General features: G+C 40.0%; 1 protein-coding gene across 1 annotated transcript in view; it reads right to left on the reverse strand.

The window, feature by feature from the left end:
• RHOBTB3 (Rho related BTB domain containing 3) overlaps positions 1-23,390 on the reverse strand; it is a 51,770-nt gene that overhangs the window by 11,216 nt on the left and 17,164 nt on the right. Inside the window, exons 5-10 of the mRNA XM_080804922.1 lie at positions 20,974-21,085; positions 18,202-18,567; positions 10,014-10,126; positions 6,995-7,115; positions 2,352-2,525; positions 63-229 (exon numbers count right to left, since the gene is read on the reverse strand). Of these exons, the coding sequence (XP_080661048.1) occupies positions 63-229; positions 2,352-2,525; positions 6,995-7,115; positions 10,014-10,126; positions 18,202-18,567; positions 20,974-21,085 (1,053 nt within the window). The remainder of the gene's footprint in view (positions 1-62; positions 230-2,351; positions 2,526-6,994; positions 7,116-10,013; positions 10,127-18,201; positions 18,568-20,973; positions 21,086-23,390) is intronic.

Raw genomic sequence — 23,390 nt, forward strand, 5'->3', positions numbered from 1 at the left:
TCAAGAAACAGAATCTTTTTTTTTTTTTTTAACCCAGCAAGCAGATACAAACGGGCGAGTACCTTGGCTTTTTTGAGCAGGTCGACGATATCCAGGTTCATAGACGCCAGCTCCCTGCTAGGCATGCTCTGCAGCTGCGTGATGATGAAGAGCTCACAGATGTGCTGCAGCCTGGACACCTGGTACATCTCAGCACAGATCAGAAGACACATAGCCTGGAAAATGCCAGCTGACGAGGAAGGGAAAGAAGAGAAGGTAGACAATGAAGCCACGCCACGAACTCACAACCCTGAAATCCAGAGTGGCGCGCTTCACCACGGGAGCCCCTATCAGTAGGTGCCCCTGTCGTGCCATTTTAGAAAGAATTAATTCAGGCCTTCACACTCTAAAGTGACTCTTTTTGTTGTTGTTGTTTTTAAGTCTTCAGAGAAGGCAATTCTATGATTGCCATTAAATAATCAGACCTGAGGCTGTTACATAACTCTGTGCCAGCTAAACCAAATCCCTGCAATCTTCCTTCTCTTTAGTCCCCAGGTTTGTTTGTTGTTTTTGTTGTGGTAAAACAAACGTGACATAAAATTTATCACTAACCACTTTCAAGTGTACAGTTCGGTGGCACTAAGGCACACTCACATTGTGGTGCAACCATCGCCATCTTCCATCTCCAGAACTTTTTTCTTCTTCCCAAACTGAAACTCTATATCCATTAAGCAATAACTCCCCATTTCCACCTTCTCTTAACCCCTGGTAATCGCTCAGGTTGTGTGTGTGTGTGTGTGTGTGTGTGTGTGTGTGTGTTTAAACATGCCTAGAAGTGATTTGTAATCTTTTTCTAAGGTAATTCTTTTTCTAAGCCCTCCTTAAATTCCTTGCATTGTTTTTTTGTAGCCAGGAACCATGAACACTGTGTACGATCAATCCTTAACACAATGAATAGATCACCTTTCTGCAATTTCTCAGTGCAAACATTTTAATACTGATCTTCTTTCTGATTATTCCTTTTGACTCATTTTCTCCCCACACCTTTCACCAAATTTTAAAGGGCTCTGTCCTACAGTTATTAGTGCTTCTCTGAGTATTTTTTTCTAATTAGCAAGAGAAAACCTAAAATTTGAAGCTTCAGTCACACTAGTGGGAGGACAACTGAGCAACTAAACTTTCTTATTATTTTATGTCTGGCTCAAAATTTTTATTTAACATACCATACAAATTTGCCAGTATTAAATATAAAATAAACAGTAATACACATTTTGATGAGAATTGATGCTTTCATTTTTATTAAGCACATATAATAAGCCAGTCTTTAACACTGACCATAACAACTCTAACTGGCTGCAAGACCAGAACTACCTCAGTTAAAAAAGGAATTTTCTTTTTGAACTTCTAAAACCTTTCGCTAGAGGGCTCCTGACTTGTTTAAAATTTAAGAGGTTTTAATGACAAAGATTGGAAATCTTCCTAATCTAAAAGTGAAAGTAATAAATCTGAAGAGAGGGATGGTCTGAAATGTGTGTTTTCTTTTTGTATTTGCTATTGTACGTTGCCAGGTTCTCTAATCAAGGTCTTGGGCTCCCTGAGTGAGTAAACCGCCGGGTACTTATTCTAGGTGTGTATATGGTCGTTGTGTTTGCGGTGGGAGCCATCTAGTGGCCAGAAGATGAAGATGAATTCAAGGGACTTCTGTGCGGGTGTCCCAAGGCTCTAGGATGGAAGAAAGGATTTTGCAATTTCTCCAAGGAGACCCCCAGCTAGAAAAACAAACAAACAAACAAACAAAACCCCTGCAAGATCTGTTCTAACCTACAGCTACCAAAGATGATTAGTTTTTAGTCAAAGATAGCCTTAAGTCAGTGAATAGGGAAATAAATCCTACAGTCCGCTGGGCATCCTAAACATCTCAGGAAGTTTTTGGAGAAGTTAGTTTAAGGATAGTATAACTTTAGGAGTTTAGGAGTCACATTCTCTGAGCTACAGAGATGACCAAGGGGTCTCAGAATATTCAAAGTCCTTAAAAGAGCCTCAATCACAAGTTAGAGCCATAAAAGCAGCTGCTCAAACCTCTTCTCTTTACGGAAGGGATGTCCCAGTCTGTCAAATTAGTCACTGGGTACCACAAAACACCTCCATTTCCAGGGTGTCCACATAATCACCACACTGTTGGGGCTAGCTGGGATGTGAAAACTGACTGAAAATTAATTGTCATCTCAACACTACCTCACCTGACTAGCACATTCCATGATGTCAACTTCGATCAATCTTAAGTGAAAACAAATTTCATAGAAAGCAATGCATCAAAATGAGTAACAAGGAAAAGAAATTGTGAGATATTATCTAATATTCAGACTGCTCACCTGGGCAACAGGAGTCTGTGTATAGGTATTCTAAGAATGACAAGAAAGTTTCTTTGGAAACACCGTAAACTGGAATCAGAACACTCTTTGCTTCCATGTAGTTCCCATTAAACATGGCTGCCATCACTTCACAGCGGGCCACCAGGATAGCCCTGTGGGCTGGCACTGTTGTACCTGCAAGGTTCAAACGTTACATAAGCTACATAAACTTGCAGAGCTGTTATTCTAACAATCTCCCTGTCAATTAGTGGGGTATTGTATTAGGCACAGCTAAGCCTATGTCAGAAAGCAAAGTCTGGGGAGATAACCAGCATTGACCAGAAACTTTTTAGTTTTTAATTGAAAAACAGAGAGTTCAAAAGTTGATTTGGAAACCAACAATTTATAACACAAGCAATTATTTGTTACTCAGTTTGTATTTTCTGAAGATAAAAACACTGAAATGGAATATTTTGCTTCCTGTTTTTATAATGAAACACGTATCCTTTGCAATTGGCTCGATATACCATCACCCATACTTACGCATGTACCTCCCAAGAAAACAGTGCCACTATCCTTCTTGGACACACTTAAAGAACAGGTCCTGGGCCCGCTTCCCCTTGTGAGAAAGAGGAAACTGTAGAATGTAAACTACCCCTTGGCCTAAGCAATCCATATGTTACAGCAAGCATGGCAAGGGACTCTTTTGCGGAGCCAAGAGGGGGTTTCAGATGTGATGGAAAATCTGGAAGGGGATGACCTAGTCCCCGGATGTCTCTCCAGGGTACCACCTCCTCAGGGAACAGGGCTGCTTCGGGGAAAGCCAGAGCTACTTTAAATTTTGAAGGCCCCTCAGCCCATACCCTTCTCTGAAGCTCATCAAACTAAACTGACTCTCTAGCACAAGTCTGCTGAGCTCTCCAGCTCCTGGGCCATCCCACCAAAGCAGCACCAGATGGCACATGTGTGAGGAAGCAGTTCTCACCATTGCCAGCACCTAGGAAACCACGAATCCCCAGGGAGCCTTCAGTTCAGTCTAGATCAGTTTGACACATCGTTACTGAACACCCACCATGTGCTAATCACTATGTTATGCATTAAAGATACAAAGATGAAAAAGACAAACTTCCCTGCTTGGAAGCAGTCAAGCTTTTAGTCTGGTGAAAGACACCACAGCCAATGTGAATGACGAAACCTTCCAAAGAGTAACTCTCTGTGAGTCAAATCACTCTGCTCCGCTCAAGAGTCCTCACCTATAAGTCCCTACAATCTCAGACCTCTCAGAAGCATATATTCTATGCTACATGAAGTATTCTAAAATATTTTACAATGAGAGGTGCCTGGGTGGCAGAGTCAGTTAAGTGTCTGAGTCTTGGTTTTGTGCTCAGGCCGTGATCTCAGTGTCATGAATTCGAGCCCTCCATCGGGCTCTGCGCTCAGCATGGAGTCTGCTTAAAGGACTCTCTCCCCCTCTCTCCCCCTCTCCCTCTCTCTCAAATAAATCAATAAATCTTTTAAAAAGGTTTAAATAAATATTTACAATAACTGGATTCTTCAGCTTCTTTAAATCCAAGCAAAACATCTTCTGATTCAAAAAAGAAAAGAAGAGTTCCACCTAAGCCCGGTGACTTCCTCCAAAGCCAATAATCCCTTAGGATTCACTAACAAGGCCCAGCATTGCCAGCTCTGAGCTCAATGCTTAGAGCTATGATTTACACAAATGCACCTTCCAGAGAAGCAGGAAGAACAGACTACCTACAGTGAACACTGCTGAGTCATCACACACCTGCTAGCAGACGTCATCCTCCCTGCTCTGGGCTCTTTCCCCTCTCTACACTTCTGCCGTTAGGCCACCTGCTCTCAGTGGAGCAGGGTCCACTGAGGGGATGACCAGTTTCCATGATTAAATATGCTGGTTATCTTTGTACGCATCAATTCACAAAGAATTCAAACAGGTAATGCAATTGGGCTTGTAACTCTAAGGTTTTAATACGTGAAGTAGGACTATCGAAAAAAAGAAAAGGAAAAGCAGAAGCATGGCTTAAACAAACTAGACAGCCTCTCATTTGGGTTAAGCAGAGGAATTTTGGATTGACCCAAAATACCAAATGGACAGTAGATGGGGAAGGAATGTGATAAGTAACCTTGGAATTTTAACAGAAATTTTCCATTGATAAGGTAGTTACAATGGAGTTACAAGACCAGCAAAGAAAACACCAATACCTGAAAGCACTGTCAAACTTGATCAAGCTTTGCATTTGTTTGGAAAACCATTATACCTCCAGTTCAGAAAATCATTGCTTCTGTTTCTCACCTTCGCCGACTACTGTTTGGTATCATAAACTGTTCCATTATGAAACCATAATGCAATATCTCAGTATAGTCACATTTTCAACATAGTATATATACTGTATAAATACACAAATTCTGTATCAAATATGCCAAATGAATACAATCCAGTGTTCTTATACCAACCAGCAATAAGATAAAGCTGAAGAATGAAAGGGGGGGCATCAATTATCTACTTTAAAGATAAACATGTTCTTTGAAAATGTCAAGGCCTAAAGTATCTTTCCTTTGTAGAATTCAACTGCTGTTACAGTTTTAGAAACTTTTTTTAAAGGAAAATGCTTAAGAATGAAATAGAACTTGAAAGCCCAAGTTTCCTAATAAAATCCTGTATTTGTCCTACCTTCCTTGCATTAACTTTCCAAGTTTCAAAGATGGAATTTTTAGCATTTTTGTTTTGTTTTATTCTTGTATAACAGGAAACTTGCCTAGTTCAAGAGAGATTTAGAATCTGTACCATCAAGTCTTTATATATACCCTACATGCACCGTCCCTATCCTCACGACCAGTCTACCAGGTAGAAATCAGTATCCCTGTGTTACAGGCAAAAAGGCCAAGGATCGGGAAGGTTAAGTAGCACAGCCACACCAGTACAGTATATCTGCACCCACACAAGAGCCCAGGTGGGTCTTTCTAGTCCTGGTCACTACTGTCTCAGCAAGCTTAACACTAAAAATGACCTTTTAGAAGCTATCTGGTTCACCTTCTTCACTCTGGAAATGAGAAGACTTCATCAAGGGAGCCGCATTAAGTGACTAGTCTAAGGACACATGTGGTTGGAAGGCAAAGCCAAGACTAATGCCAGGTTGCATTAGCGAGCCTCCACAGTGAGCCTCCGGAGGAGACAACAGTGCTCCCTTTTGCACACTAGAGCTCCCTCCCCAAACTCCAGAAGCTGGGCTCCCCTCTCCGCCCACACTTGGCAGAGAAGCTGTTGCTAGACCCGGCTTCTACCCCTGCCGGCTCATCTCAGCTCCAGACGTTGGGAGGCTTTGGTTTCTGAGCTGAGGGGGCTACAAAGAGCAGCACAGCAGCTAAACGTCCGCACATCCCCCAACCAGCCCGCACATGCCCAGCCTCCTGCCCAGCCTCCGCATAGCTCAGGGACACGGGCAGGTGTCCGCAGAAGAGCTGGCAGGTGAGATTGTGAGAGGAAAGCATGAGATTATAAGGAGAAACAACTCTCCACATCACTGGTTATTTCTTGGCCCTCAACATATGTTTTCATATGTGGCATATTCCTTTTGAAAAGCTTTTCAGTAGGTTACACTAGCTTGATGTTTGGTATGAAGGCCTCCTATGCAAATTATAACCAAATACAGGCTCTTGTTAGCTTTCTCTTCCCCCTTCCCATCACTTTTTATGTGCTTCAAGGTCACTCTTATTGTCCCATTCTCAGTGTCTCATGCTCACATATCAAACAGTGCTGACTGGAGCTTATCAGAGGGCACCTGGGAAGTTTCCAATTCACTGCTTGTCTTGGCAAGCGGCCAAAGTTAAAATGAACCTTTCTGAGGAAAATTTTAAAAAGCAAATGATTGTTAGCTGCCATACATTTCTATCATAAAATTATAATTTTGTCTTGTTTCTAGTAATAGCCTACTTGAAATTCTACTAAATACATGTGGAAACAACTCTTAGCCTTCTTGCATAGTTGCAAGGTACCTGACAATTCACTTGTAAGATTATGCTTTCAATCTACTGAAGTGGCAAAATTACCCAAGCGAATAATCAATAATAGGCATTAAAACAGCTTATCATTATTAAAATTAGGTAGCATTACTCTCCTACAGAGATAAAAAGCAGCTCTCAGTTGCTCTGGTGATAATTCTCAGAGTGCCATGAGGAATAAATGTAGCAATACCTACCCAGGCCTAATGTGAGCCAGGCATGACCCTCAATGCATGCTTAATTCCTTTTGCTCAAAAAGAAAGAAGAGAACTGAATGCGTTACAGGTAATAAAATGTGAAGGGGGCTGGTTTCAGATGATTCAACAACTAGTATCTTAAAGAAATACACGGACAAAAGTATACAATGAGGTGATATTATAGATCATTCCATTCCACACTGGTCCCTAAGAACTAATGAAACATATGGTTAGAGAGGAAAAAAACTAGGAAAATATAAACTGCTTTCCTAGTCTTAAAAAAATACTTCATTTCCCTAGATTTTGCTGAGGGTCAGCCAGTCATATATATCCTACATTAGAGAATAGTATTTTCTTCACCCAAAATATTCAAAGCTGAAATAGAAAGTTAGGTAAGAAAATAAGAAAGAAAAATGAGTATTGAACTTCGTAAAAATTGTACCATACCTTGTATTTCGAAGACAACATCAGCAAGCATTGGTTTATTAAGGAAAAACTTGAGGGAAGTGTTATAAAACCACAGAGGTTTTCTGGCTTGGTAAGTTTTGCAATTCCTTAGACAATTAATCTATAACAGAAAACAAAAATACAAGAGGAAATGTACAATATGCTCTGGTAATAAATATACAGGTTGATTAGAGAATTTGGAAAACGGCACTAAACGTCTAAAGAAATAATGATTCCTTCCTCCACAGCACCTGTGCTCATAGCTACCATGGGAACTTGTCCTCAAGAATGACACACGCTACACGAGAGGCAGCAGCACGGCTCTGTGTCACATTCTCAGCAGTGAGCGAACTAAGGGCAAACTCAACTCTCTGGCTGAGAAACGCAGGGTTCTGAATCCACGCACGTGCCTGTTAGCTGGGAAGCAGACAACGGTCAACCTCAAATGAATGCCTGGTAACATATGCTCACATATACAACCTGTTAGTGTGTTTACTAACTAGAAAGGTATACACACACAAATTTAATCTGTCACTTAAAAAAAAACATTCATTTCCCCCAAGCACATCATGTCCTACTACTTACTAGATGAACATTAAAATACTGGAGAGTGATGAATTGATTCATCTCCATCTAATGAACAGTCTTACAATCCTATCCACAACTGGGATTCCTGGAATCAATCAATGGTTGCCTGGATCTCCACTCCAGCATTCAGACCACACCTATCTGTGCTCGCACACCTGCTCACTCTAGGGGTGGCCTCCCATAACAGTGCCTAATAGTACCTCTGTCCAACTCAGTGGTCTCCAGCCCCTACTACATCCCACTTCGGCTTTGGGGTTTTGTTCATCCTTCCTGTGATCTTTCAGACATTCTTTTGTTCCAACCCTAGAATTCGAGAGCCAGCCCCTCTTCCCTCACCCTCCGGTTTCCTTAGATGAATCTCAGGACCTCTGCCTGCATCAGCACTCTAACCTCTACTTGGCTATCCAGGGTATATGGAAAGCTTCATCCCCCCCAAAATAATCAAGCATACAACTGCACCAGTAAGAATAAATGGCACCTACTCTCCACTCTGGTGGGCAATTAGAATCTTTGGTAAGAGGGAAACAAAATATGATCCTTCCTCACAAGGAAGAAGAAAACACACTCCAGAACAATTTCCATGAGCAAGGCAGAGAAGCAAAACAGGGTCACACAAATCCTGCTCCTATAAAGCACGTTCTCAGATCCTGTACACAACCTCCCTTAATACACGTCAGAGGAACTGGTGGAGAGGATTCGGGCGAATGCCACATGCAAAGCAGAGCAAGTCAAAAAGCAGCACATAATCTGAGAACCAGCAAGAGCTTTAGAAATCATCATCTCTGCCTCATTTTACAGAAAGTCCTGAGGAGACTTGCTTAAAGCCAAGAATAATTCGTGGCCAACTCACAATTCAAATGCACATTTCCTCATTCCTAACTCAGGGCTACAGCTCGATGCTGTACTCAGTGAATGAGAGAGACTTTACCCCAGGAAAGCACAGGAAGAAAACGCTGAATTCATCTCTCCTCCTGTACAAAGGAGGCAATTATTTCAGTATCACAGAATCGTAGAACCTCCAGCCTCTTCCCCAAGAATTCATTTTTTTCTCAGTACTCAAAGGAATGACCATTTAAAATCACACTCAAGGAAAGGCGCAGATTTAGAACAAAAAGCAACACTTCGGTCCTCACCATTCATATAAAGGTTATAAATATAAATATAAATCATGAATACTATGTAGATGTTTATTATTCATGAATAGATAGATCCATCAACCATGAATCCTTTGTCATCTATGCCTTGAATTTGAATGCAAAAAAGATAGGAAGATAGTAGTTTGGACACAACACTGATATACATGGTATACATTTTCACTGGTCTATAAACAAGTAATCTAGAGAACTTTCGGCAAATAGAATGCAGGTTTATGTGCACAATTCTATGAAAGCATTATTTAGTTGAATTAGACTGCTAAGAGAGAGCTACTACTCTGCCATTCCCTGGAAAACTGGACAGTTCTGTGTGGCTGCTTCTGTGTGTGATGGAGATGAGAAAAGACTTGCCCCTCAATTCCATATTACTCTGTTTACATTTTTTTTCTCAAATAAGTCAGAAATCTTCATTAAAAGCTAGTACAGTTTTAAAATATTAACTTAAAAATAAAATATTAACTTAAAAAGTCTTAGGTTGTAGAATTGACAAAGTCACCCATAAAAAATAACTAAGAGAATAATAATTTCTCTTACATTTAACGTAAGTCTATTTTGTGCTAGGCAGTGCACATAGCTTACCTTTTCGTCTACTGTAGCCAATTTGTTTAGCACAGAATCTGAAATAAGAATACACTGGCTCAACTGTGTAATGTAGTTCTCTCTAAAACTAACAAATGTATTTTTAAAGCCCTTACACACTGGACAGTGTAAGGGACTAGAGTTTTAATATGCACACATTTAGGACTGTATACAAAGTCTGTATTTTATAACCTTTGACCTTGTTTCTAATTTTAAACCTACAAAAGATGAGAAATCCTTAACTGTCCACTTGATCAAACGGACTTCTCAGAAATCTTGAAAAAGGTACCCAGAGAAACTGCCTTGCTCCTAAAAACTACTTGGACTTAAATTTGGAGAAGTGAGAAAGCATCCCCTTTAACAAGCTTAACTGGAAATGGACAGATTCAACAGCCCTTCATTCCTCACATAGATTGCATATTCCTGGAGCTCTACAGGAATGTTTCGGAGGATGGAATTCACAAACCAACATTTTAAAGACATGACTCACACATATTTCAATTCTTACATGAATTAAAATCTGAGATAGTAAGAAATACATGTTTATGTTTAAAATATTCAAATGGCAAAAAAAGACTCAAGAAAAACACATTTCTATACTGTTGACTCTTCTCATGACTCAATATTATTTTACTATCGTATATTTGTTAAAATTCAGAGAACATCAAGGTAAACTGATTTTCAATAAAGGAATTTACCTTTCCTGGTGTTTTTAAAATGCATTTAACTTTCTCAATCACACTTGAAACGTCTCCAGAATCTTTCACTTTCTTTCTGATATCGTCTTCCAATTCTTCCCACTGAAAAGCACCTGTAAACAAATTAATATATGTTGGATTTTTATGTTAAAACAGGAAGCACTAAAATAAACATCTTATTACTGTTCTTTCTTTTATTATTTTCTTTTTTCCTTACCAAATACATATCCTTGTAATTACACTAAAACATTTAAACAGTTCTCACATTTAAAAAAAAATCAGTTTGCCTTCCCCTAATGTACTTCTTGAAACCTGAAGTCTGCCTCCCTGGACAGCTGCCACCTCTCTATAATAGATGGTCATCTAAAATGACAGCAACAGCCAGAATATAAGTTGCCGTCACTAGTAGTCCTTCCTACACTCAAAGTATTTATTTGCCCTGGGTAAGAAGGCAGATGTGGCTTTTCCAAATTAAATTAAATCATATGAATCAAGGAAGGCAGCAACTCACATCAGGTAGAAGAATGAGCAGCAGGAACAGAATGCATTCAGAAGATCTCGTGCATTGCCAGGGTTGGATAAGGATGTTTAACAGCCACCTCTACAGACCCAACCTGAAGAAGGGAGGTATACTGTCCTTTTGAACTATATGACCATAGCACTGGAGTAAAATCACAGCACCTGGTCCCTTCCTTCCTTTGTCCTCACCCAACCCACTTCCAAGCTATCTCTTCTTAGGCTCATTTTACATCTGTCTACACTGTCAGCCCCTGTCCTCTGTGTCTTACAAAACTGTTTGAAGGTCAGCAGAAGTTCTCCTTTCTCCAGGCACTTCCCTCACTTGGTTTACAGCAGTCTCGTATACAGCATACCTGCTGCTCAGCGGCCCTCTCCTCACTGAATCAATCCCAAAACTTAATGCCAATAAGTTTCCAAAAGTACGATTCTGATGATGATATTTGAAGAGACGATCCCTATCTAGCCCATGGCTTATACAAAGTCCTAACTCCTAAAAATAAAATTAACCAAGGTGTAGTGTGGGCAGGCATAATTGGGAGACCTAAGCTGTAGTTCTACCTCTTCCATTAATTGCTAATGTGACTTTGAACAAATCATCTCACCTCTGTGTAACTCAAAATCCTTTTCAATCTCTCAATCTGTTTCTTCTGATGTCCCACTTTGTGTATTCAGAACTTTGCCAGATGCCTTCATGGACATCAAGGATGGGGAGAGCTCATAATAAACATTTACTGAACCAATGATATCAGGCAATTGCAGCCAGCTTGAGCCAACCAGATCCAAAGCTACTCTGAAGAGTCAAGCGATAGTCGAGCACTGTAGTACTGGGCACTCTAGAGTATCTTTGAACTTCTCCTCACCTAACCTTCATGATTAGTACAGTGTATGCTGAGGAGTCGGGGAAGGGGAAGGAGAGCCCTGATCTGGGCCATTTGCTACCTTGGTAGTGCAAATACTCACACCATGGCCACATTCAGGCCACTGACAGGACATCACAGAGCGCGGAGCTAGGAAGAGATAAACACAATTGGCTCTCACAAGGTGGTGCCTCCAGCTCCAGCAACCCCACTGTTTCTTCCTATCTTTGATGCTCTTTTTCTGACTTCACTGTCAACTCCCCTTCCTCCTCAAATTCCCAAAGATTTGCAGTTTAGAAATGTCCAGGTTTTGTTTGTTTTTTTTTTCATTTCTCAGCACTAAGGATTTTTAACTTTAAGGTCCCGCGCTCTTTGCACAATCTGATAAATTCTTTGCATCATCTCTCCAGGAAATTTCCCATACACGCACAAACATTACAGTCTACATTAAAATATCAGAAGTGAAGGAACCCCTGAGAAGCCGACAGAACCCAGACCAAAAGAATTTATGCCAGTGGTTCTCAACTATAGCCGTGCACTTCATTACATTTACCTGGACATCTTTCATAAAACAACAAGGAGGTATCAGTCCCAGACCAATTAAATTAGAATTTCTGGGGCTGGAGTAAAAGCCCCCCAAGTGATTTTAAGGTGCACTAAGTGTTGATCATCACTGCTCTTCCTCCAGACATTTCACCCCTGATCAAAACCCAGGATCAGTGGTATGCAGCAAACAGTAGGTATATTTTGATTGTCTACACTTACACAGACTAAAGGAGAATAGATACTAGCTATTAAAAATAAACTGTATTAACTAACGAATACCTTCATAATATCTCCATTCAGAATATTATCTGAGAGAAAGCAAGAATTAAGTCGAAGTACATGGGATGAACAGCAGGTAAATCCTTACAGGCCATTCATTGTCTGAGAACAGACACAGAAGGATCCAATAACTAAAGACAAATGTAGGACTAGTTCATAGGGTGCTCTAAGGATTGGGCTGTACATAGATTAGAAATGCTAACCAAGTCGTGAAAACATTTAACATGTGGGGCGCCTGCATGGCTCAGTTGGCTAAGTGTCCAACTCTTGATTTCAGCTCAGGTCATGATCTCAGGGACCTGGGACTGAACCCCCGTCAGGTTCTGTGCTCAGCGTGGTGTCTGCTTATGAATTCTTTCTCTTTCTCCCTCCACTCCTCCTCCTACTTGCTCTCTCTCTCTCTTTCTCCCTCCCTCTAAAATAAATAAATAAATCCTTAAAAAAAAGAGCAGCTAACATGTGATCTATCTTTTTGACAGAATTTTAGGTGTTTATTACAGTACTGTTAACAATAGCCATGATACCGTACAGATCTCTAGAACTTCTCTTGCATAACCAACTGGGATTTTCTCTTCAGTTAACTTCTCAGAGCACTGATGGAGTTGACTGAGGTTCTTAGGGAGCATGGTGTACTCATGCACACAAGCTGTGCTTTTAGGCAGAGCAGAAAAGAGCATACCACAGAATAATTCCAAGAGCCGGAAGATACGAGGCAAGCTGAAGAGGAAAGCTCCTTTCCACATGTTCGTTTACTCTGGCGGCATTTCAATAAGCGATGTGAAACTCTAAGGGCCATCTGTGGTATGAAGAGCTCAAAGCAAAATTCTTGAGGCTCTGACATACATTTCAATTCCAAACCATCTGAAACTGTGTGCATCAGGAATTTGCAAGCATAAGGACTATCGAGTATTGTAAGAATGTCACAACTGTATGCCAATAAAGGATGACTCGATGGAGACCCAGAACCTGCTGGCCTCGCTCCTTCTCTCTGAGTAACAGACTTTCAGTACTTACATAGTCTACAGTGTTAGCTGTTACCCATGAGAAAAGTAACATACACAAAACACATACTTTTACTGTGTCTATTTATTTAGGAATTTGCATAGGAGAATATACCGAAGCTTTATGTTAACTAGACCATTATCCAGACCCTTCCTAAATACAGGACCCAAATGTCCATGGTGACACAACATATACAAAATTTGAAATTCCTAAAAATTAAAAAGAAGTATGCTATTTAGAGGAAATTAAGACATTCTTTGTAATTTGGCTTTAAAAAAAAAAAAGCAGGAGATAGACTGAAGACAGTTTTCAGTCTATGTTTGCTCAGGGCAAATATTCCTGAGCATGCCGTGTTGTGGAGTTCTACCTCTGCGTAGACCCAAAAGATGTGAGTACAAACAGCTCCTGTCTTCATTGCCCCCTAACATAATCTGTGGGTAAGCCAGGGCTTCTGTGAGGAAAGCTCTGCATAACTGGGTCTTAAAACTTGTGCTAGGTTCAAAAGTTTTAAAGTGCTCAACACCAGCAAGGAACAAAGCAAAACAAAAAATTCCATAAGCCTGTCCTCTTTACTGAAGTCTCTGTGTGTGTGTGTGTGTGTGTGTGTGTGTGTATACACACACACAATTATATAAAAATATATGTAATAATTGTTTAATATATATCTGTAAATCTGTATTTACATATATATGTTTAAAACCTTTCTTTAATTTGATAAAAAATATTTTCTTTTTTTTTATTTATTGAGAGAGAGAGCATGAGCAGCGGTGAGAGGTAGAGAGAAAGAAGGAGAAGCAGACTCCCTGCTGAGGAGGGAGCCCAACATGGGGCTCCATCCCAGGACCCCAGACTATGACCTGAGCCAAAGGCAGATGCGAAACAGACTGAGCCACCCAGGTGCCCCCGATAAAAAAACATTTTCTAAATAAATGGTAACCCTAAGCACAAAGACTAGAGGATGAAACAAAACATCAGTAAGTGTTTCAACATTTGAGAGTAGGAATTGAGTTGATTTTTTTTCTCTTAACAAATTTTCTCAATTTTTTCAAAATTGTCTTTACTGTACAAATACAGCTTTAGTATCTTTTTAAACATTGTTTTTTAAAAGATTTTATTTATTTATTTATTTGACAGAGAAATCGCAAGTAGACAGAGAGGCAGGCAGAGGGGGAGGGTAAAGCAGGCCTCCCACTGAGCAGAGAGCCCGATGCAGGGCTCAATCTCAGGACCCTGAGATCTTGACCTGAGCTGAAGTCAGAGGCTTAACCCACTGAGCCAGAGCCACCCAGGTGCCCCATAAACATTATTTAAATGCAATATAACTTTTGTTTGAGCCTGAGGTTATACTCTATAAATGCAGAGTAACAGGTACCTGCTGAAGCGTTTCATTTCCCTTCTCCTCAAAGCATCAGGGTCTCCCTGCAGCCCCAGGTCAGTGGCCTGTGGCCCAGCCCTTACCTGACTCCACCTCTTCTCTGGGTCTTGACATACAAGGAGAGAAAGAACAGAGCAGAAATGCAACAGCTCAGTGTCAGGTTAGGAAGCCTGTGCTCTGAGCTGGTCAAGGGCTTGGAGAAAGCTCTGCATGCCATGATGCACCTCTGCCTCTCACTACTCTTCCCAGGCTCATTTCACTTCACCCAGCCACAGAACATCTCCCGCCCGACCCTCAGGCAGAGGCTACCCCGGAGCACCACCAACTGCTCCAGGTCCGAAGAGCTCACATCAGTCAGTCTTGCAGCTGACCCTATTTTGACTTTGTGCCCTAGGACTGGTAGACTGGGTTCCTCCCTGGGCCTCTGGACTGAATGTCAGGCTCTTATCTCCCTGGCCATGGCTGGCGTGTAGTTCTTCCAAGAGCAGCTGATGCAGCTGCTTGTAGTCCTGAGCAGCAGCCTGACCTGGGAGACTGAGGGAAATGCAGACTCTCAGGCCCCACCCCTGGGCCTACTAAATCAGAATCTGCACTTGAGAGGCACCTGGGTTCCTCAGTTAGTTAAGTGTCTGCCTTCAGCTCAAGTCATGATCCCAGGAGCCTGGGATGGAGCCTGGCATTGGGCTCCCTGCTCAACGGGGCATCTGTCTCTCCCTGTGCCCCTCCCCCTGCTTGTGCTCCTTCTCCCTCCCTCTCACTCTCAGATAAATAAATCAAATCTTTTAAAAAAAATCTGCACATGAACAAGATCCCCAGATGACTTGCATGCACACTGAGTTTGAGAAGCACTGGTCCAAATGATGGACAAGCTGTAGCACCAACCACCTGTTGTCAGAATAATGGCCTTTGGCTGATCTCCAGAGTAATGGAGCTTCCTTATTAAACTGTCTTGCCTGCCCTATTCTGTCCCTCTACTATCACCAAAGATGAGCATGCCAAAGCCCAGTCTGATCATGCTCAACATTCTGGAACAGCTTTTATGAGCAGCTTCCATCTGGCTTGCCAGCCTCATCTCCTGCAAGCCTTCACCTCCCACTCTATGCTCCAGCCAGTTCCCAGAAAACAACACTTACTAAAGATTACATTTTCCTTAATGTATATTTCCCAATAAATTTATTTCTTTCAAATAGCGTTAGGGCCAAAACATAAGGGGGCTGAGGAAAGAACTTTATTTTTCTTTGCCCTTTTCTTCCATCTGCATATATTAATTTTGCAATTTAAAAGATCACTCCCTATGAAAAAGACAAGTAGGTTCTGTCACTGCAGATACAACTAGCTACTACTGCTACCTTATTAAAGAGGATATAACTGACTTCAAAGTGTTCATGTGTCTTTGAAAGTATTCGATAGATATTGTCGTAAACTTACTGAATAACTCATAATTTCAACAGTAACATCACTAAAAAGAAAAGCCTAACACTTCCTGTATAGTTCTCTAAACATCATTAAAGACATTTTTTTAACATGTAAATATTTTTGTTTTTCAGATCTAGCCTTAAATTCTAAACTGTGAGATTCAAAGTTTAAACATAAAAATCTGTAGTAGTAAATGAAGTGTTTAGTCTGCTTTATTCATATGATGATTCACAGCTACTGGAGTCTACTCACTAATTCAACCAACACAAAACCTGCCATGCTGAATGCACTGTGTTGGAGTGCTCTGTGGGAGTGGTTATTTATGCCTTCCCCAAGCCAATATTCATTGAATAATGGGTTTAAGGCCTACCACTACCGTTCTACTCCTGTATATGTATGTATATAGAGAGATGTTTTTAAAACTTTTTTAAAGTAATTTCTACACCCAACCTGGGGCTTGAACTCATGACCCCGAGATCAGGAGGCACATGCTCTACTGACTGAACCAGCCAGGCACTCCTATATATATATATATATATATATATATACATACACACATTTCAATCCACTTAAATCTTCATATTGCAACTGTACTTTTCAAAAACTTTAAATTTTACTTTAACTTATAGTAAAATTATATAACCACAGCCCAAATGAGAAAAAGTAAAATCTTAATTTCAATTATTTAACTATCCAAAAGTTTCTTATAAATATGAAACAGCGCTTTATCTGCAAACCTTTGTAAACTTATCTGTCTCCCATTCTGAAGTCTAATGTTTCTCTAGAGCCACACTCCAGAGGAGTTACCTTAACTTAATATTTCATCAGAACATGATTCCAAGTGAAAAATTAAAGAAGAGAGACGTTCTTGGAAAATTTTTACTTAGATGTTTACTTTAAAAGTCATTTACATTAATTCTTTTCCATTCTTATACGGGACACTTAGATGTGACACCCTTAATTCACTGGCTAAATGACTCAGATAAAACTTCTATTTTTTAAAATGTAGTAGCTATAAGTATTTAAAAGGACAAGAAAAATAATCGAGAAGCTCTATGTTAAAAAGATAAGTGCACAGTAAGAAAAAATAATAAAATCTAAAATAATCAAAGTCAGGGTGCCTGGCTGACTCAGTTGGTAGAGCGTGTGACTCTTGATCTTGGGGTTGTGGGTTCAAGCCCCACACTGAGTGTAGAGATTACTTAAAAATAAAATCTTAAAAACAAAATAGGGGCGCCTGGGTGGCTCAGTGGGTTAAAGCCTCTGCCTTTGGCTCAGGTCATGATCCCAGGGTCCTGGGATCGAGCCCCGCATCGGGCTCTCTGCTCATCGGGGAGCATGCTTCCCCCTCTCTTTCTACCTGCCTCTCTGCCTACTTGTGATCTCTGTCTGTCAAATAAATAAATAAAATCTTAAAAAAAAAAAACCCAAAATAATTAAATTAGATCTCAGACTAAACTAACTTTGGAGACTGTTTCCAGTTACTAAATTGAATGTAAGGACCCTGCTAATTTCTCTCAATTCCCTCCAAAACCTAAGAGTAAGGCAGAAAAGTGAATAAATGGTCAGCTTTTAAAACGCAGACACTGGGGTACCTGGGTGGTTCAGTCTGTTAAGCATATGACTCTTGGTTTCAGGTCAGGTCATGATCTCAGGGTCATGATCTCAGGGTTCTGAGACCGAGACCCCCCATTTTGGGCTCCCCACTCAGCAGGCAGTCTGCTTCCTCTCTCCCTCTACCCCCGCCTCTGCTCATGCTCTCTCTAGCGTGGGCTCCTGCTCTCTCTCGCTGTCTCAATCTCTCTCTCAAGTAAATAAGTCTTTCCAAAAAAAAGATGCAGATACTTACTTTCATTCACACTTTGAAAATTTTGTTTCTTTAGAGTTAGACTAGACAATAAATTCTCAATTTTTCACATTTTGGATATTTTTGTTTAAATAAAATACTAACACATCTGCTCAGTAGGAAAAGAAATTATTTTCACAAGTAGATTTAAAATCAAGGCAAGTAAACTTAATAAGGAAGATGGAAAGCTTAGACCAATTCCTGTATATAAAGATTATTTCATGTATAATCCTTACCTCAGATGGTAGAAAGAAGATAAATGTGAAACTAACCAATACACCTGAGGCCCACAGGCACAGTTCCTTTCAAAAGCTTAAGAGAACCTACCAGAACCATTTAACAAGATACCTGAATAAATGAAGCGCAGAATGTCTGACAAACAAGAACAGAAGAGGGCGTCTTTGACAATGACACGTAATGGCGGGTTGCCTGGAGAATCCTGGCTAGCACCTGGAAATGCAGTGTCTCTGTTGATAGCAAAGAGGTCCTGGGTAGTTCGGATAATACTGGAATCCTGAATGTCAGCGGGACTCTTCACATTGAAAAGGAGCATGAAAACATGGCTTACGGCACACAGAACAATCTTGTGGGCCTCAGCAACTTCCTTTAAATCTGGGTTGTAAAATACCACATCCACACACTGGCAGCAGAACAGCAAATTATTTAAATCAGAGTTATAATGCGATGCTTCAGCCTTTAAGACAGGCATTTTTTCTGTTTCAAAAAAGAAAATAAAAGTGATAAATTATTCTTTAGGTCTATAGACCCAGACATTTCAGGTTTCTTTTAAACACAAGAGAGAATTTTCTTAATGTTATTAAGTTGAACCATATGAAATTGCCAACACTTGACCATTTGTGACCCTATGAAAACAGCAATTTTGTATAACCTAATCTAATTATAAACACATATAAATTAATTATCCTGAGATAACACAGAATTACACAGTATTTTTTTTAGCGAAAATGAAAATTGTACTAATGCCATTAACAGCAATATAATACTACTGCTCACTTTTTGTGTATCCCCAAATAAAATCTCTCTCCAAATATTACATTTTAGTATGTCGGTAGTTATAGTTCCTTACTTTCACCTGATAAAAATTCAAATAAGTTACTGAACGAGTTCTGAAGAACCTAACCTCACATTTGAAGTCACTTTCCTCCTGAGTTTGGAAATGGAGGGGGGAAGAAATTGTTAAAATTAAATTGTTAAAACTGTAATCCCTCAAAGCCAGGGCTCTGAGTCTTGGGACTCCATTGTTGGAAACCATCTTGACCATTTTATTTTGATCCTAAAACTAATATTGTTTTTTTTCCCTCCTAGAAAAAATACCAGTCTTTCCCCTCAGCACACCTTGGTTAGACTCCCTAATTTCCAAAAAAGGATGCAAACTTCCATTTCCTAGTTTGATCACTAACAAATATAAATTAGCCCTCAGTTAGTTCAGAATATCCCCACAGAGGATCATACCCTAGGCCCTCATCATAGACCCTAACTGTAAAATATCTGCTGGCTAGCTTTATCCCAAACTGAGCTGAGGAAAGTAGAATTCAACCTTGAATTCAGTAGAACTCAAATTGCGTTAGGAATGAAAACTCTTTACTCTAAAGCAAAACTCTGGTCTCTAAAACTGATAATAAAAAGGTACTTTGGTGGCTAGGCTTTTTCTGAACTATACCCCCACTCACCCTTCCCTCCAATGCTGAAGGCATCTCACAGACCCTTAATGGCTTAAGAACAATCTGAAAGCCACATGCCCCAGAGACCAGCATCTATCCTTAGAACAAATGAGCACCAGAACAAATGTTCAGAGTGATACCTAACAGAAGGGCACAGGGTGCCACCTGTGAGAATGAAAACTGCATTTGCTGACCAGACACTTTGGAAAGGCCTGTCCATTAGGTCACCTAGTGCTCCAAGCGGAACCCACACGAGAAACTTTTCCTACTGCTAAATGGCATGAACAGCTTTGTTTTCTCAGAGGTACTATTGTGTTTTCTCTTCTTGAATAGTAAGAACCAAGAAATTATCTATCTTTGTTGTTTATTTGGCTATTCCTCACACATCTTCTCATCCAGAAACTACTTAAAGCAGCAGGTTTGCTATATAACAGACCAAGTCTCCCCTCTTCCTTTGCACACCAGGAAGTTCAAAGCCAAATTGTGTATCATCACTTAGGATCTATCTGCATTTAAAAAAAACAACAACCTGGAACTGACTTCCCATACTAACATGTTTTCCTGCTTTTTAATTTATATTGATTTATTTAACAAGCACTTAAAAAGTACCTACATTTTAAAAGCATTTCCATAACAAATTGGTCTGTATAGAGTACTACTATATTTCTATGACATAATTATTCAAAAATTTTGATAAAAATTAATTTTGATAAAAATTGTATTTATGTTTTTTAACTTTATTTTCCATTAACCTTGGGTTGTGAACATTTTCAAACATTCAAAAAGTTGAAAGAATAATACAATAAGCACACACATATCCTTCACCTGGATTCTACAATTAACATTTTATGTTTGCCTTATCTCTAGCTAGATACACATGCACACACTTATCACACTGAACCACTTAAAAGTAGGTTGTAATCATCAAGATATTTCAGCTCTAAATAATGTCATGTTCATTTCCAAGGAATAAGGACATTCTCTGATTAATCACAGAACCATTACCATATATACAAAAAATTAACAATTCCCTCATGTCATCTAATTTCCAGTCCATATTAAAATTTTACCCAGTTGCCCTAAGAAAGTCTTTGAGATGTTTTTATTGAACCGATTAAGGTTTATGCAATGCATTTGGTTGTTATTTCTCTTAGACTTTTATATAGGATAGCTCTTCATCATACAAACTATTTTTTAAAGAAGCTATAGACTCAAGTTTAAGACAGTATTCCTCAAAATGGGTCCAAGTACCACCTGCTTCAGAATCACCTGGAGACTTATTTTAAAAGCAGATTCTACACCCCACCCCGGATTTACTGAATGAGAATGCCGGGTGAGTCCTCAACGTACTCAAATTTGGGAACAACTGCTCTACGACTCGTGAAGTGATCTATAACAAATATCAGTTGAATGTCTAGACATTGGTTAATAAATGCACCTGGTTGTTCAAGCTGAGGTGGTCTAATTCCATGAAATGAGTTGCTCATTTTCCTTTTCTTCATTTTTTCACTTGTCTTCTGATTTAAGGCTTGAATCATAAAATACTCCAACTAAAACATGAATTGAATTTTAATTAAAGCTTCAACAAAATTATGTCTCTGACAAGATTATTGGTACCCCAAATCACATTTGCCAAATGTTTTTAATGCCAGTACCATCTACATGTAAGCTTTAGCAAACACTTCTAAATAATTTTTTATTTAAAAAATGTATTAAGTAGAACAGACTGTGCCTTGTCTAAGCATAAATAAACTATTCATTCAAAAAGGAACTGTTTATTCTCTTGAATAATCAAGAAAGCCCAGCAGTGCAACTATGTGACTATCAATAACTATCTCGTGGGCAACCACAGCAGTTAATACTAGAGAAACTCAAGGCAGGACAGATCTGGCTCTATGTCACAGATGCTCATATCAACTAGGAGTGTTTGCACGTGTTCTATTTTTTTCTTGAATAAATTTCATCGAAATACATCCTTTATGCAATAAATTAAAAATCTTGGAGCACCTGGCTGGCTCAGTCAGTAGAGCATACAACTCTTGATCTTGGGGTTTTAAGTTCAAGCCCCACATTAGGTGTAAAGATTACTTAAAAATAAAACCTCAGGGGTGCCTGTGTGGCTCAGTGGGTTAAGCATCTACCTTCGGCTCAGGTCATGATCTCAGATTCTGGGATCCAGCCTCACGTCAGCCTCCCTGCTAAGCAGGGGGCCTGGTTCTCTTTCTCCCTGCTCACCCCCATGCTTTCTTTTGCTATCCCTCTCTCAAGTAAATAAATAAAATCTTTTAAAAAATAAAAATAAAAAGAATAATAAAATCTTTAAAAAATCCTAACCACACACACTTACACAGTACCAGGCCTATGCCTTATGCTGTAAGGCTTGGGGCAAAAGAATAGATAGAGGTCTATGTACCACATACACAAATATTCAAACTTCGTAAATCAAGAGAACAAACTATTATGTAGAAGCCAGGCTTAGCTTTAAATTCTCAGCCTTCTCAGAGCTTCGTGTAGCACAGGGAGAACTGGTGCCTGACTCCTGGGCCCCAAGACTGCCCCTTCTCTTCTCATCCCCTGCTCCAGCCCATGCCTTGAGGAGCTTTATGTGTGCAAGAAGACTCTACTCTTCCCTTCCCCCATCCTCATATGCAGTCATCCTTTGGCCATTCTTCAGACCTAGGGACACACACACTACTAATGCAATTCACCTTCAGGAGGACTGACCCAGGAAAAAGGCCTGCACAGGCCTGAGAAACAGCCTGAGTGTCGCCGGTCAGAGACTTCCGGGGTCCTGGGTTTTGGAATACAGTTGTAGCACTGTACAATAGAACCTTCTGTTCTGTGTTGATGAAAATGCTCTGTATATCTGTGCTATTGAAGAGTAGGCACAAGCCACATGTAGCTATTAAGCACCTGAGATGTGGGTAGTACATCTGAGGAACTGAACTTTCTTCAGTTAATTTAAACACAAATAGCTGCCTGTGGCTAGTGACTGCCATCATGGATGGTGCAGGTCTAGAAGGGCTACTAGCTCCAAGGGGGCATACCCTCTTGGCTCCATCTACTTGTGTCATGGGGGTGCAACTGGAGGAGGGCCAGATGGGGCTCTCTAGAGCTAAAGGGCCCACACCCCTCTTGCCCAGGTCTTCATCTCTGACGCTTAAACACAAGATTTTAAATGCTCCTTTTACTCTGACATTATCATCTCCATCTATATTCCTGCAAATGCCACTATTTCTTACACTCAAGATCAAAGCTATACTTAACTATTCAACAATCCCATAAGGGATCATTCTGATCTTATTTCCATATTCTCACCAAGTCTTAGGGAAAAAAGAAACTGCCGTGTCTTTCTTCCAATCCTTGACCACATCTTCAATCCTTATCAAGTGTCCAACTCTAACTGCAACACCAAGTGTTAGGAACAAAGAGAAACAAGGAGGAGGAAGCAGAAGCAAGCAGAGAAAAGTGGGAGTTGGCAGGTGGGAAGAGTGACCCTGCGATTTCAGGTTCAGGAACTAGAGCAGGGAACAAGGAGACCACCATACCCCAAGAGAACCAGCCCCCTCCTCTCCAACAAACGAAGCCAAACTATCATTTTTCCTTAGTTTCCTAAATATTTCAGGGAAAGGCAAGATTCTTAGACTAAATTAAGATTTTTTAAAAATCCACTACAATATAATGTCTTTGACAGGAAAATTACATTTCAGTCCTCTCTACCTTTCTACCCTTTCTATTTTTTTATTTATCACTATAAAAAAAAAGACAAAAGTTTCTCACAGTTATTATGATACCAATATTGTGAGTATATCTTCCTTAATGCTGTATTATTAATGTTTCTTTTCATTACTGGGC

The sequence above is a fragment of the Martes martes genome, assembly GCF_963455335.1.
Source record: "Martes martes genome assembly, chromosome: 5".
Classification (NCBI taxonomy): Eukaryota; Metazoa; Chordata; class Mammalia; order Carnivora; family Mustelidae; genus Martes; species Martes martes.